Consider the following 15,515-nt stretch of genomic DNA (forward strand, 5'->3'; position numbering starts at 1 on the left):
GTCCAGACATCTTCAAGTTGCCAAGGTTGAGAAACACTGCTCTGGCCCTTCTGGGGGGCTGGGGGAGGCTTCAACCTCAACCTTCAACTATACACTATGGATGAATGCCCTAAAGGTGCTTTTTCAGGAGGTAACTGGACTTTCTAGTTCTTCTTTGAAGACGTTTCGCTTCTCTTCTTCAACTCTGGATGAATGTCTTTATTTCTTAAAAGCAGGGTACTTTTCGTGATCCCACAAAATTGGTTTTCCTTATCCTACCTACTTTGGGAACAAGCCTTCAGAATGCAAACCCAAGTGTGGCCAGTAGCTTCTAAAACAGTGTTTCTCAACCTTGGCTACTTGAAGATGTCCGGACTTCAACTCCCAGAATTCCCCAGCCAGCGTTTGCTGGCTGGGGAATTCTGGGAGTTGAAGTCCAGACATCTTCAAGTTGCTAAGGTTGAGAAACACTGCTTTGGCCCTTCTGGGGGGCTGGGAGGGGGCTTCAACCTCATTTGCCACCAAAACAGTCAAGTGTCTCCTCTGGTTCCCCTAAATAGCAATAGCAATAGCAGTTAGACTTATATACCGCTTCATAGGGCTTTCAGCCCTCTCTAAGCGGTTTACAGAGAGTCAGCATATTGCCCCCAACAATCCGGGTCCTCATTTTGCAGTAGGACGCAAGCTGGTCCCGGCATTCAATGGGCGGACATGAAAACGGGGCAAGAAAAAACCAGAGCTCTTCCTCCCCTCCCTTTGGTGGGTTTTGTTTTTTCTTGTTTTCCTTCTTTCATATCCCCCCCCTCTTCTTTGCGGCGTAATTATTTAAACGGGAGATCCGTGGCAGCTTTATGCTAATAGTGCCGAACAAAGGTTGTGGGGGGGGGGGGGGAAGAGATTGACAAGCCAGGGAGGGCGCGCAGCTTAGTAAGGAGAATAAAAGGCCGAAGCCGGGGCGCGGGGGGAAGGCGGGCGGAGGGCGTTCGCGTGTCTCTCGCGTGTCCCTCGGGCTGGCACAACAATCGCTAATTCCTGTGAACACAAAAGGCCTCTCTCCCGAGGCCCCGCTTGGCCCGGGTCAAATAGTCGTCAGCAATGCCACCATTGTTTCCGCCGCGCAGGGAGTAAGAGCGGGGGTTCCAAAGCCGAGGAAGGTGCCCGCCGGAGAACAGCAGGGAGGAAGAGGCGGAGGATAGAAAAGAGGCGGAAGGCTGCTCGGATCGAGGAGTGGGCAAATGCGGCCTTCCAAATTACCCAGCGAGGTGCTGTTGCCCCTCAGTCTGTACTGCGCGGTTTCTTTCCCTCCCCGCTACACATAGGTGCTGCTTGCTTCTCTTTCTTTAGCACAAGTAATACAAATAGTAAGTCTGGCTAACAAGGTAATGGCACTGAGATTTATTGCAATTATAGCAGTTATAGCAGTTAGACTTACATACCGCTTCATAGGGCTTTCAGCCCTCTCTAAGCGGTTTACAGAGTCATCATATCGCCCCCACAGTCTGGGTCCTCATTTCACCCACCTCGGAAGGATGGAAGGCTGAGTCAACCTTGAGCCGGTGAGATTAGAACCGCTGAACTGCAGATAACAGTCAGCTGAAGTGGCCTGCAGTACTGCACCCTAACCACTGTGCCACCTCGGCTCTTCTATTATACTAAAACTGGTAGTCAACGGGCATGTGAGAGGACTTGTGAGGAGGGTGGGGGGGGGAGCACCTTTCCATCTTATCACCTTCCATTCATTAGGCAACTTTTCAGAAAAAAGTTCTGTTCTTTCTACTTTATCCCCATCCTGAACCCATTAAGGAGAATGGTGGATCCTTAAGGAGAATGGTGGGTGTCTTTCCATCCAGTTGGATCTTGATGGAAAGGGAAACAAAGCCAGGGAATCAACAATTACTCAAAGCCAGCGTAAGGGGGGGAAGATGAGAAGGGTAAGGAGGAGTGGATTGTAGAGAGAGGAGCAGTAGAAAGGGAGGGGAAGTAGAGTAGAAAAGGATGATGGAGGGAAGATAGAAAGTTGGAGGGTGGTAGAAGAAAGAGGTGTACCCGGAGGAGAGCCTTCTCTGTGGCTGCTCCGACCCTTTGGAACCGAACTCCCCGTGGAGATTCGAACCCTCACCACCCTCCAGGCCTTTCGCAAAGCCGTTAAAACCTGGCTGTTCCGACAGGCCTGGCGCTAAAGAGCTGTTGCCCCCGTCTTGAATGGTATGACTGTTGTGTGTTTTTAAATTATGTATTGTTATGTATCGTTCTTATTTTTTATTTTTTGTCTGTACCCCCCCCTTCCCTGATTTGATTTGTTAGCCGCCCTGAGTCCCCTTCGGGGGGGGGGGGGGGGAAGGCCGGCATATAAATATAATGAATGAATGAATGAATGAATGAATGAATGAATGAATGTATGGAGAGCAGAAGAGCTATAATGGGTTTCTATTTTTTTTCCTTTGGGCATTGTTGACAAGAGGAACTGATGTAATTATTATTTAACACTATATGATATGGGCTATGTATAGTATACATGTGAGTGTGTGTTATGAAAATGAAAATAAAATTTAAACAAGGAAGAAAAAAGAAAACAATTACTCTCCTTCAATTGCTTGGGCTACAACAATGAATAAGGGGAAGACCATTTGCCAACCTCATTACCGTGACAGAAACAAGGTCTGGCAACATGAGGAAGCAAAATTAATGCCAGCAAATATTCTGATCCTCATGTATTGGTGGAGAACAGTTTAACTTGGCTGTCGGAAACAATCTCAAGATAGAAGTCATTAGCAATGATTTGCACTATATTTTAAAATGAATGAAAATACCAAGCTGAGCTTCTTTGCAAAGCAAGGAATAGTGGGAATAATGAGCATTTTTTTTATAAATCGATAGCATAAATTGATCCTCGGCCATTGGACAGATGTTTCCCTTGACTTAAATGGAAAACTAGCTCGAATATGCTACTTTATATTAACTCTATTAAGTGCCTTCCTATCGTGTGATTGTCAGTCTCAGCTTCACTTAAATTCTGAGTTTTAACTTATGCGCATGAAATCTTTTTCACTTTTCTATTTCTTTCATCGTGTATAGTTCATAATGCCCATTTCTTTTCTACTCACATATGTCTGATGTGGGAAACAAGATAGGAACAGTGTGCTAAGACAGAACATAGGAGATGCCAGGACATTCTGATGCTGATGTCAATTTTAAGTGAAGAAAGACTCAAAGGCAATGCGTGGCCCATGCTTTGCTTATTGTCATCATGCTGGAGGTGGCACAGAATATGTGATATGGTAGAGAATTCTGATCTATCTCATTTTCCCATTTTAATGTTTGTATCACACATCAGGCTTGTTTTGGTCCTATTTAACCAGTGCATAAGAAAACTAAGTCTCAGGCATGAACATGGTGCATCCTAGTACAACTCTAGTCATTCTTTCTCTGGTCACATCATAGCTTCTTTTTGTGGCTGCAGGAAGTTTAGGCAACATTTCTTTTCTGTTAAACCAAACACTTCCCATTTTGATAGGAAGCAATCATAAAGTCTGCTGCAATAGGACCACAATCAGACCATAGAGACTCTTAGCTAGAGTTTATAGGCTGCAAATCTTGTGTGTGCACTAAGGATGGAACAAGGATGGCAAATCGTGTGTGTGCACTAAGGATGGCAAACAGAGAGAAAATGCCAAGAACCTAAACATTTACAGCCTTCTCTGTTGGAAAGGACTCTGTGGCATTAAATAATATTTTGACTCCCATTAGTTAGCAATGCCAGTTAGCCATAATGCTGGAAGGCAAGCATAACAGATCAGATTTATGTCCACCTGAACATTCAGATTAAATACTGCCAGTCCGATTTCCTGGTACTTCTATAAATAAGAGAGCCAGAAGCCTTAAAAATGGCAATAATTCTGAGAAGGAGCTTGGAGTCCTGGCTTCCTAGGAGTCTTATTGAACTCCAATACACGATTTGTTTTCACGAAGAGTATGATTTGTGCAGGTATGGTTTTTTTAAAGGCATATGATGTTACCGGTGGTAAGGGGAAATTCATGCAAGAAATGGGAGAGAGAAATCTAGTCTGCTCTGCCCCCTTCCGTGGAGTACCTTGGTGACTGAAGGGAAGCCTTCAGGTGGCACCAATCTTTGTATGTACTCAGACTCAGTATTTTCTGCTTCAAAAGATCCCAAGTACTGAAAATAGCCTTTTCCCATTATTTTTTCTATCCCCATTTGAATAATTCACAAGTAAGCAATTTAGCTAAAAGTTGTCAGTAACTCATTTAGTAATATATAGGTTCAAACAGCACACTAAATCAGGTTGAAATGGTGTTGGATAGTGTGCTGTTCAATATATTACAAGAAATTCTATGATTGTCTTAAGCATCCAGATTACTGTATCATATTAAGCTATATTTTAGTTGTTTGAGCATAGCATGTGTTGTAATCACAGCTATTGCATTTAGTTAACCTGGTTTAGGGCCAACTGTACTGTGTGAATCCAGCTAACCAATGTTTCTTTTGACACTTGGTTTGCAATATACTGTAAAGCTTCCATTAATGAGAGTGATTGAGTCACAATTCAAGCCAAGCTCAGGGCACTTCATGGTGCAATACTATATAAGTTTATTTAAGGCTGGCTGGCTCCAAATGATGCTTAATTTCCAGGTAAATTGATTTAGAAAGTCTCATTTATTTCAGTGGGAGAAAGAAAAAAATAATAGTATTTCTCCCTGGAATGTTTCAGTGGAGGATTCTATTCTTTCTTAATCCCGTATACATCTACTCAACCTGGTGCTTCTCATGTTTTAGCCTAAATTGATGGGATCTACATTCCAATACACAAGACTGACCAATTCCCCACCAAGCTTTTTCCCCTTAGTGATTAAGTATCCTTAGCATCATTTCACAGCATCACTGTGGCACTCTGAAGCCCATTCTCAGGATCATTGCATGGTTGGATGAGCTAGATGATGTCATAAATCACTCCTGGGAATCACTCTTTGTTTGCATATTTTGGGGGGCTTTGTGCTTGCCTGGAATGGCACAGGAAACACCATTTTTCATCCTCTAAGAGCCTTAAAATCCTTAGAAGCCAACAGGATTTCACTTCATAAATAAATAATTTGTGAAGTACAACACCTCTAGCCCTAATCTCTGCTAGTTGCATTAGAGCAGTGTTTCTCAACCTTGGCCACTTGAAGATGTCTGGATTTCAACTCCCAGAATTCCCCAGCCAGCCATGCTGGCTGGGGAATTCTGGGAGTTGAAATCCGGACATCTTCAAGTGACCAAGGTTGAGAAACACTGCATCAGAGGCATTCGCATTCCTCACTTTTGTTGCTGTTTCACCTGTTTTATAAGCTGCAGAAAAATTGCTGTGCCCACTGCCGATCCATCTGTTGCTCTTACTGCCAATCTTCCGACTAATAATGGCTGAATAGTGTTGTTCTGCACAAGCAGCATAGAAGGGGCTGTCTGTTAAAATCTCTGAATCGACTACCTCCCCTTTCAATATAACACCATCCAGCAAGAAAAATAGTCACCAGCACAGATGTCTACTTATGGATCCCTCTGTGCTGCTTGGGAGGCAAGGAGGCAGCCGCGGGGCGGGGGGGGGGGGAATTGGGGACGTACCATTCCATTCCCATCAGTTTTATGGTATTTCAACCTATTACAATATTCTATTACAGTGTTTCTCAACCTTGGCCACTTGAAGATGTCCGGACTTCAACTCCCAGAATTCCCCAGCCAGCGAATGCTGACTGGGGAATTCTAGGAGTTGAAGTCCGGACATCTTCAAGTGGCCAAGGTTGAGAAACACTGTTCTATTACCGTATATCATTTCACTGTTATTCTACTTCAAGCCCAGACAGGTAGTTGTGTTCCATGTACTGCAGTGTCCAGTTCCCTAGGGAGACAGCAGCAGAATGGTGGCTGGCAAGGTCAAGTAGGGACCACGGAAGAGGATTTGCCCAATTAGCCTGAAATAGCCAATAAACACCTCTCTGGCCCCATTGGCTGCTGGTCACCTGACTTTGTCTTTGATGTAATGGGAGGAGTTTCGACGCACACATGATAAGGGGGGGTGGGTGGAGAAGGCAATTTTTAACAACAGTCCAGCTGAGTTCATCTTATCTCAGGGGAGCAGAGAGTTTCAGAGTATGTCCTCAAAAGGGTTACATGTGAATGGAGGAAGGACTGCCAGGCATCCTAAGATGCTTGCAAAAAATGAGATGAAATGTTCTCCCTGACTAGTTGCACACATTTCTGTAAGGGCTGCTTGCGCCTGCTTTGAAAAATGGTGCTTTCCATGTTTCTCCTTTTTCTCCTTTCTCATTGAAAAACTTAAAGACTGTTCTTTTCAAATACTTTTGAAAGGACAAGGTTTTTAACGAAGAGGGTTCATGTTTACTTTCATGTGGCATTGGATAAAAGGCAAAAAATCTCAAGTGTAGTCAAGAGTTTACTGTGTGTTTTGTGTGTGTGTGTGTGTGTGTGTGTGTGTTAAAACCTCTTACATCTTTTGAGCCCCCCAGTGATTTAAATTAAAACAACCCACTTTGTCTTTTAAATCCATCTAAAATTTAATGACAACTGTATATAGTACAGAACAGGGATCAAATTTAATTGGGACAAATTACCAATGCATTTAACCCTGGCAATTGGGAAGCTCCCTAAATCTAAATGAAGAGACTAATTACATTGATATTTAGTGGTGCGGCGTTGGAGAGAAGAGAGAAAGTCACTGTAAGAGAATGGTTGAGAGAATACATGGAATCCATACCCAAACTACAGATTACAATACTGAATGTTGACAACTTGGGTTTAATATAGAAGGACAGAATTACTTTCCCTTGCTATACAATTAAAGAAGAGTTATTTCTCATTTATTCTTCTTCTTTTTTTTTACCAGCTTTAAGTGAGTAAAAGGATCCTTTTGGGGAAAACATCTCGGAAAACGATTCTGTTCATCTCTTCGAGGTTTTGGGAAGAGAATGGAAAATTGACCTGCATAAGAACAAATCCATGTTCTGGTTAGCAGTCAGCAAAATGAAAAGCGCCGGGCCTCGAATGCTCCCCATGAAAGCGATTGAAGGGCGGGCTTGCGGAGCAGCGAACCAGCGCCGGTAAAGCGGTTAGGAAGCCGCGCTTCTACTCCCTCTCCCCGCTCTTCTTTCCCCGATTAGCTTTTTTGTTTTCAAGGGGCCAAGCGCAAGATCGGACGGGAGAAACTTCTTGTTCTTAAGGCCTCGCAGCGCCCGAAGATCCGAACCGGCTAGCAGTGGGTTTGGGTTTGCGCGTCCGCCGTGGGAAGGCTTAGCACGGAGTCTCTCCGGTCGCTGCAACACCCACCCCCCCGCCCCGCTCCACGTCCCCCCAGCAGCACGCGCCTCTTGCTGCTCCAGATTGGCCGCGGTTCCCTTTCAATACCCAGAGGTTAATTTCCTTGACAAAGGTGGCGAGGGAGACAGAGGAAGACCTCCTTGGGCAGACAGGCCCTTTCTCTCCCTCCCGCTTTGGCTCCTTGATTAGACCCCTTGATTTAGCATCAGATGTCAAACAGCCAAATGCCCTCACTGGATTAAAATGCATGAGCCCCCTCGGGCTCCGTCCTTTCTCTCGCTCCCTCCCTGAGCCGCCGAGGGCGCCTTCATCAACTTTAAAGAGTCTGTATCAGAATGGAGACCCACCAATCCAGCCCACTTAAACCGAATGAATTCGGGTTTGAACCATCTGGTGCTTTGAGGAGGAGGAGGAGGAGGCGGGGGGGGGGCGATTCTCTGCCCCTTTTGAAATGCAGCTCGGCTCCCTCCTCGAAGATCGCTCCGGAGAATATCGGATCCAGGCCAGAAGGTGGAAAAGAAACAATCCTATCTCCCGACAGGAAGCCGAAATAAACGGGCACGGTTTCCAAAGAATTGGGCTCGCTGTAATTACATGTTACGCGGGGGCAAAGCGGTTACAAAATAGAATTTGGAACCTGGCAAGCAGAAGAGTCCAGGCGCGGCAGATGGGAGGGGTCCTCGGGTGTTGCTTGAGCCCCCCCCCCTCGCCCCCCGAAGAGCCTCCGATGGTAGGGAACGTGGCCCCGCTGCTTCCCTAGCCGGGTAGAAAGTTAGCCAGGAGGGGAATTTAAGCCTCGGAGCTGCACAGTCGCTGTTGTTCCTGAAAGCCGTTGGGTTTTGAGTCGGACTTGTTGCAAAGACTTGAAGTCAGATCCTGCCCCTAATTTCAGCGTTTCTCAACCTTGGCCACTTGAAGATGTCCGGACTTCAACTCCCAGAATTCCCCAGCCAGCGAATGCTGGCTGGGGAATTCTAGGAGTTGAAGTCCGGACATCTTCAAGTGGCCAAGGCTGAGAAACACTGCCTTAACTAACTAGGATCCTCAAAGACGGCTGGAAGAAACGAAGCCCCCCCCCCCACCTCCCCGCCACCAGGAAGGTCTTAGACAAGCAAAGAAAAGCTCCATTGCTCAGGATGCTCTTAGGCCCAAGGTGTTTACCTGCCTTCACAACACAATTCTAGGTCAAAATGTCTCGTCGAGTCAAGGCACAAAAGCCCCATTCCATTCTGCTCAGTAGGGCCTTTACACGTTTATAAACGCGCCGACGCTCGAACGGGGTAAACAGCTGAAGCCGCAGCGACGTGACATGCGCACCCCAAGGCAGCGGCGGTTCTGAGCGTCCGCGCTACAGCGCGCATCTTTGCGGTCTGAAACAGCCACAGGTCCCCCGTCCCCGTCCCCCCCGGCTGTCCGTCAAGTGTTGCAACCCTCCGGTTGCGGTTCTTCGTCCGGAATAGAAAACTGGAAAGGGAATCGCCTACGAGCGCCTGGGATTTCGCTTCCCCACAAACACACACACACACACACACACACACACACACACACACACACACAAACTCCCACCCCGGTTGGCCCGAGACATTAAAAATGGCAATGCCCCATTGAACTCTATGGGTTTGCTGTTGAGTAGCTTTGCACGGGATTAAGCCGGGCAGCAGGGAAGAGGGTTGCGAGAAGTGGGGGGGGGGGGTGTTCCTCAAAAGCGCCAGCGCAGTCGCAGTGCTTTCTGCGGACAAAGCTTTCCGCCGCGAGAAGCCTTCGCCTTGGCGAAAGACAACAAGCGGCTGGAGGGAGGCGAGGCCGGGCTGGCGCGCGTCGCCTTCTCCTCCTTCCCTCCCCACCTCCCTCCCTCCCGCCCCCCCCCCGCAGCCCCCCATGTGTGGCGCCGGGCTGCTTCTGTTCCGCCACTAGAAGCTCGCGCGCCCCACGATTTCTATAGCCGCCCCTTTCCTCAGGATTGTCCCGGCCCCAGAGGGCTTTTAAACAATTGGCGTCCTTCTCTTGCTCCGCGCACCCGTCCCTCCTTTTTCTCCCGCCTGCGTTTTTTTTTGCCCTCCTCTCGTCGGCATATTTCGACTCATTCTTCTCTTTTGTTGCTATTTTGCTCGCGGAGGTGTGGGGGCAGCTCTCTCTCTCTCTCTCTCCCTCCCCCCCCAACTGCCAACACACTCGTCCTCCCCCGTCCCTTTATTGTCATGCTGATGGCTATTTCGATTTGGCAGCTCTTGGGCCCCGCCTGGAGAAAAGACACAAAAGCCAGGCACGTGCGCCTTCCCATAGAAAAGCAGCAGACCGTGAAAGGAGGCGGAGCTGGGCGTGTGCCTTTTGGGGGATGAGGAGGGGAGGGGGGGAAGGGAAGGCCTAAGAAAAGAAGGCCAAAAAAAGGGGGGGTGAGGGAAAAAAAACAAAAAGCAAAAGAAAAGCGCCGAGCCCCTCAGGTGCATCTGCTGCGCTCTACCTAGCTCAGCCACTTGCTCGGCGGGCGCCTGCCCCCTTTCTGCCTCAAAGCCAATGGAGCAGCCGCGGGAAGCGCTGATTGGCTCCAAGGAGGAGCAGGAGCCCAGAACAATGCTGTCCTCCCCCCTTAAAAAGCGGGCGGTGAGGCTGGGCCACTCGGGGGGGCAACATCACCGAGAGTCGGCGGCCGTGGCGCTCTGGCGGGGACGCCCGGGGAGTCCTCCTCAGTACAGACGGCGAGCGGGCGAAGCGAGGAGGCGAAGAGAAGCCTCCTCCTCCTCCTCCTCCGCTTCTCTCTCGTTGGGCTCGGCTGACGGAGGGAAGGCGGGCTGGTCGAAGAAGGACCCAGCTGGATGCTAGCGCCGCGCTTGCCGCTCAGAGATCGAGGCAGCCTCAGCATCACCAGCCGCAAACGCCTCCCCGGAGCTGCCCGAGGATGCCCCGGGGCTTTTTGGTGAAGAGGAGTCGCAGACCTACGCCCATCTCTTACCGGACGCGTTGCTCCTGCTACCCGGGCGCTGGGCTGGAAGGAGGAGGCGATCCGGGGCAGCTCTTGGTGCCTCCGCCTTTTCCCGCCCCTCATTTCCCCAGCGCAGTTTCGGCCTCGGAATCCGCCGAAGCGGCGCTTCTGCCTGCGCCCGCCGTGCCGCAGTTCGGGACGCCGGAGGGCCCCTCTTCGCCGGCGCCTCTGCACAGCCCAGCGCGAGCGGTGAGCGAGGAGCGTAGCCTCCACCTGGCCTCGCCCGTCTCGGCCGAGTCCTTCCCGGCGCCGGAACCGTTACTCTTGGGCCCTGGAGGAGAACTCAAGCTTTGGGCAGTCGCGGCCGCCGCCGCCGCCGCCGCCCTCGCTTCTGGCCCGCCGCCTGTCCCCCAGCGCAGCCACGGGTCGAGCCCGGGCGCCTCGAAGCGGTCTCAGGGCAGGAAGGCCAAGGCGGCCCGCAAGTTGCACTTCGAGGACGAGGTAACCACGTCGCCCGTGCTGGGCCTGCGGATCAAAGAAGGCCCGCCGGAGCCGGCTCTGGCCGCGCAACAACTGCAACAGCAGCAGCAGCAGCCGCCGGCTGGCTCGGCCGCGGAGCTGAGAGCGGGGAGCGCGCAGCCGCTGGGCGAATTCATCTGCCAGCTGTGCAAGGAGCGCTACCCGGACCCGCTGGCTCTGGCTCAGCACAAGTGCTCGCGGATCGTGCGCGTCGAGTACCGCTGCCCGGAGTGCGACAAGCTCTTCAGCTGCCCGGCCAACTTGGCCTCGCATCGCCGATGGCACAAACCGCGGCCGGTCAACGGACCCCCGACCAAAGCCAAGCCTGCTCCGGAGGAGGCCGCCAAGGGAGGAGGAGGGGGCGGCGGCAACAGTAGCAGCAGCAGCAGCGAGCGGGATACGCCGAGTCCGGGGAGCGGCGGGGGAGGCAGCAGCGGAGAACCGGAGGCCTCCGGAGCCGAGGAATTCGCCTGCCCTCGTTGCGCCAAGCGGTTCCGACGCCAGAGCGCCCTGCGGAAGCACCTGCCGCTCCACCACGAGCCCCTGGACGGCTTGTCCCAGGCTCGGCCGCCTCCAGAGGCCTGTCTTGAAGAGGCGGCGTCCGGCCACAGCCCGCTGAGCTTGTCCGGGGAGTGCCACCTCTGCCCGGTGTGCGGGGAGACCTTCCCCAGCAAGAGCGGCCAAGAGCGCCACCTCCGCGTTCTCCATGCCGCCCAGGCCTTCCCCTGCAAATATTGCCCAGCCACGTTTTACAGCTCGCCGGGCCTCACCCGACACATCAACAAATGCCATCCCTCGGAGAACCGGCAGGTCATCCTGCTCCAGGTCCCCGTGCGCCCAGCCTGCTAGAGGGAATCCCGCAGTGCCTTGCCTCCAGCACCAGCGCCGCCCCGACCGACCTACGGAAGGGCAAGGACTGTTAGTCTTGGCTGGCCTTTCCTGCGGGAATCCGGCCGGGTCAGTTTGCCAACTAGCGACGGTCCTTCTTCAGCTGCTGCTGCTGTTTCGTAGGGCTCTCTCCCTTTCCCCCGACCCCTGCCAGCCACTGAGCATCTGTGTGATGTTGGGGTTTAAGGCGTCGTATCTGTGCGGCTCGGAGGGCGCACTCTGGAGCAGCCCCTTCCCTCTTTTCCCTGCACCCGGGAGCTGCTCCAAGGCCCCGAGCTATTTTAATGGGACAAAAATCCCCCGTTCTCTCTCTCCCGCTGCCCCAAGTGAATCTTAAGGAATGATGATGGATGCCTTTACATTTCACAGGCTGTGAACCGAACATTTTACCTACTTGATTAGCTTTATTATGGCTTGTGAACTGCTGGGATTTTGGCTTTACCTTTTCGTTGTTGTTGGTTGGTTCGTTTCCTTAAATTTTCATTTTGTATGTGAACAAAATCAAACCGCTTAAAAGATATAACTTTGGTTAGTATAGCCACAATTGCCTTGACTTTATTGTTGTTGAAAAATGTTGTAGACGCTGCCTTAATATTATAAAATGCCAACCGTTCGAGTTTCTTTCTTTTTTGAACTAGAGATATTTGTTGACACTCTGTGTATATGTTGATTTATGCGCAATGGTTATTTATTGGTTATTTATTAATTATGGTGTTTATATATCATTTTTGATGTGCTTTGCATTTCTCTTACCATTTCACTGTGCTCTTAAGTGCTGCAGTCCCAAACTCAACTTCCCTGGACAAAAGTCCTTCTGAAATCTGTGGGGCTCATTTCTAGGTAAATATACATTGGGTTGCACGATTACCTTTTTTTAAAAAGCAAATCTTGCCGAAAGGGATTTAATTTTTATAATCTAGAATAAATGTACAACTGCAACTCTTATTCTTGTTTGGAGAGCTCTCAAACAGCTCCGCTTACTTTTAGATGCAATCTCTTTTCTACACACAATTATTTTCTTAACTGTTAGCTATTTATAGAATGCTTCAATAGAACTGTTTTAACTGTATAATTATTTATTATTCAAATAAAATATTTTCAAATTCAAGCGTACATTGTTCTCCCCCCCCTCCCATTTTTTCTATGCTTTATCCATTCCTACAGAATGGCCATTAACCATTCTGGTTGGGGCAAGATTACTCCATTGGGATTGCTGAGGCTGCAATTGGAAAAAGAAAAGTTTTGTGCTTTTTAGCTGTTAAATAAGTCCCGGTTGGCTATCGTGATTTATCTGCAATTTGAGGGGAGCATCTATTTCTTCAACTTAGGGGCAAATGCCTAATAAGTATCAGAGCTCATCACATTCACTCCTGATTTCTTATTTCAGTGTCTGAGTTCAGCCGCAGAAGCAGAAAGAGGTGGTAAAATAATACTCTTGAAAAAAATGCTGCGTGACCTTAATGACAGCACTACCCTGGTTGGACATCCTTTGAGTTAGACTAAGGGGGAGTTTTTGGTAGAAAGACATTAAAAACAATTAACTTAGCTTCTTAGATTAGCTTCTTAGAAAAGCCCTCTAGTGCCTTCAAGCTCTTTCCTGTTTCAGCTCCCCATTCAGAGACCTCTTTTCCACCGACACCTAAATTTCATTTTCCTCTTACTGCTTTCTTGTACTGAATGCAAGAAACCACTCCAAAGTCCTGAATTTATTAGTGCAGAAAAACCTATTTTCCGCAGGTTTACCAAATGGTTTGGAGGTTCTTTGTCAGAAAACTAGGGGTTTTCTTCTGGATGCAGTGGAGCATGGAGGGAGAGGAAATATCTTCCAGAGCAATTTGTTGGGCACAACAACACTAGCGGGGAGCCCACCAGTTCCAGGGAGAGAAAACACGACCAGGCTCCATAGAATTCAATGGTGAGTACAGAATTACAGTCCAGTCCTTTGTGGGTTTGTTCCAGGTGAGCCTCATTCATTTTAATGGAGTTTCCTGGCTGGATGTGAGCGTGGTCGGTCAAGAGAAAACAAAGCAAGGGGAAAACTCCTTTTGGCTTGAACCCTCATTCATTCCCCCCCAAAATCCTCCCCCCTCTTGCAGACGGCTCTCCCTTCCACGGAGGCCTGCAGAAAGTCGCCTTCTCTTAGCCGTCCAAAGCCAGGGACTCCAGTAACCAGAGCCGGCGCTCAAGGAAGCCCTGCCTGCAGAGTCAGACGCATTGGCCAGGGGGGGGCTAAGGCTGCCCTCCAGAGACCGAGGCGGGAACTGCACAGAAAGGGAGCCGCGCACGTTGTGCCACAGTCAGCTGCAGCTCCACAGCCGACGAGGCGCGCCGTGCAAGGGAGGAAGGCCACGCGCGAAGGGCGGGGATTCTCAGTAATGCCTCCCAGGTATTTCAGAGGCAGCGGGTGCCGGAGGCGCAACGGCAAAACGGCAGAAATGCCTGGACAGACCGTCCTGCCCACCCACCCCCAAATCACCAGCGCAGTGTTTCTCAACCTTGGCCACTTGAAGATGTCCGGACTTCAACTCCCAGAATTCCCCAGCCAGCATTCGCTGGCTGGGGAATTCTGGGAGTTGAAGTCCGGACATCTTCAAGTGGCCAAGGTTGAGAAACACTGCACCAGGGTCTGCAAAATGTGGCCGTTCAGACGTAAAAGGTGAGGATTGTTCCGCCCCCCCCCCGGCGCTGCCTCTGGCCCCTTCCGTGCTTCACATTAAATTTCGGAGGAAAAAGAGAGGCCTAGAACGGTTTCCTCTCGGAAGCCTTTTGTCTTTTGCCAATCCTACGCCTTATCCGAGAGGATTTCAGGGGTTTTTTTTCCCCAGCGGCGCTGAGCAATTTCTATGCAATCGCGAGACGTTTCTCTCCTGGGCGGAAATTCCGCTCCAGATGCGCACCTGCTAGGATGCCAGCAGGTGCGTTTTTCTTACCCTGCATCTGGGTAGGGAAGGTGTCTGAAAAATCAAATGGGTGGCCACTGCTACACACTTGAAGCCTCACCCCTTTTCACAGTTTATTATTTATAATTTGTAATAATTATTCCTATGCCACTAACTTGGATGACTCCAAAAGACTTCTAAATTCGAATGAAAACCCTCATTAGGGCATTGGAATAGTCTCTTTTTTTCCTATTTCAAACATATTACTTGCACTCAGAATTATAATTTTAAAAAAATGACTTCTGCTGTGACACCGCAAAGACAAACCTATTTAATCTTGCTTAAATAACCATGGAGCCATTTTAAGCAGGGAATGAATTACATGTTACACATACAATTTATAGCCACCTCTGTTGGGGATCAGAAAAGGAATGTTCTTGCATTGTTGATTCTTGTGTTGGGCAGAAATTCTTGCATTAATAAGCTGGCTAAGTGTAAAAAAGAAGGACGAATCAAGAGAAGTGTTAAATCTTCCAATGTCTCTTTTGTGGTGACTGACACTGGTCCTATAATGATTTTCCTCAAGGTTGGCTTCTTTGCGGTCAACAATGGTTATGCAGGGTTTTGTCTTCATTCAGAAAGAGGAAACCCATAGACCTAAATGTCATCTTTGTTATAAGATGGCAAAAATGGGGGGGGGGAATCCCTTCTCCCCTCCCCTAGAACTTTGTTCTGTTTTCTGAAAAGTTACAAAAATGGAAAGACTTATTACTGATCCTCAAAATTCAGGCGGTAGCAGTGTCATGTGATATTAATTTGGGCCTACCTGCATTTATGATAATGTTCATTAAAATGTGCAAATATAAAGATAAGAACTAATACAAACCAAGAAGAATATAAAAAGGAAAAATAAAATCCAGAAAAAGAAAATAATAAAGAAAAAAGATAAAGAAATTACGGTACTTCTTCCTCCATTAAAGCAAATAAAAAATTCAGTATC

General features: G+C 49.1%; 1 protein-coding gene across 1 annotated transcript; it reads left to right on the forward strand.

The window, feature by feature from the left end:
- The first annotated feature begins 9,785 nt into the window (after positions 1-9,785).
- Positions 9,786-12,744, forward strand: INSM1 (INSM transcriptional repressor 1). Its single transcript, XM_087721897.1, has one exon. It carries the CDS (start codon positions 10,206-10,208, stop codon positions 11,595-11,597), a length of 1,392 nt encoding a protein of 463 aa, XP_087578023.1. The 5' UTR covers positions 9,786-10,205; the 3' UTR covers positions 11,598-12,744.
- Positions 12,745-15,515: the final 2,771 nt, after the last annotated feature.

The sequence above is a fragment of the Thamnophis sirtalis genome, unplaced genomic scaffold, assembly GCF_051295495.1.
Source record: "Thamnophis sirtalis isolate CommonGarterSnake01/CBP01778 unplaced genomic scaffold, rThaSir2_p1.2 scaffold_8, whole genome shotgun sequence".
In the NCBI taxonomy this organism is placed as follows: Eukaryota; Metazoa; Chordata; class Lepidosauria; order Squamata; family Natricidae; genus Thamnophis; species Thamnophis sirtalis.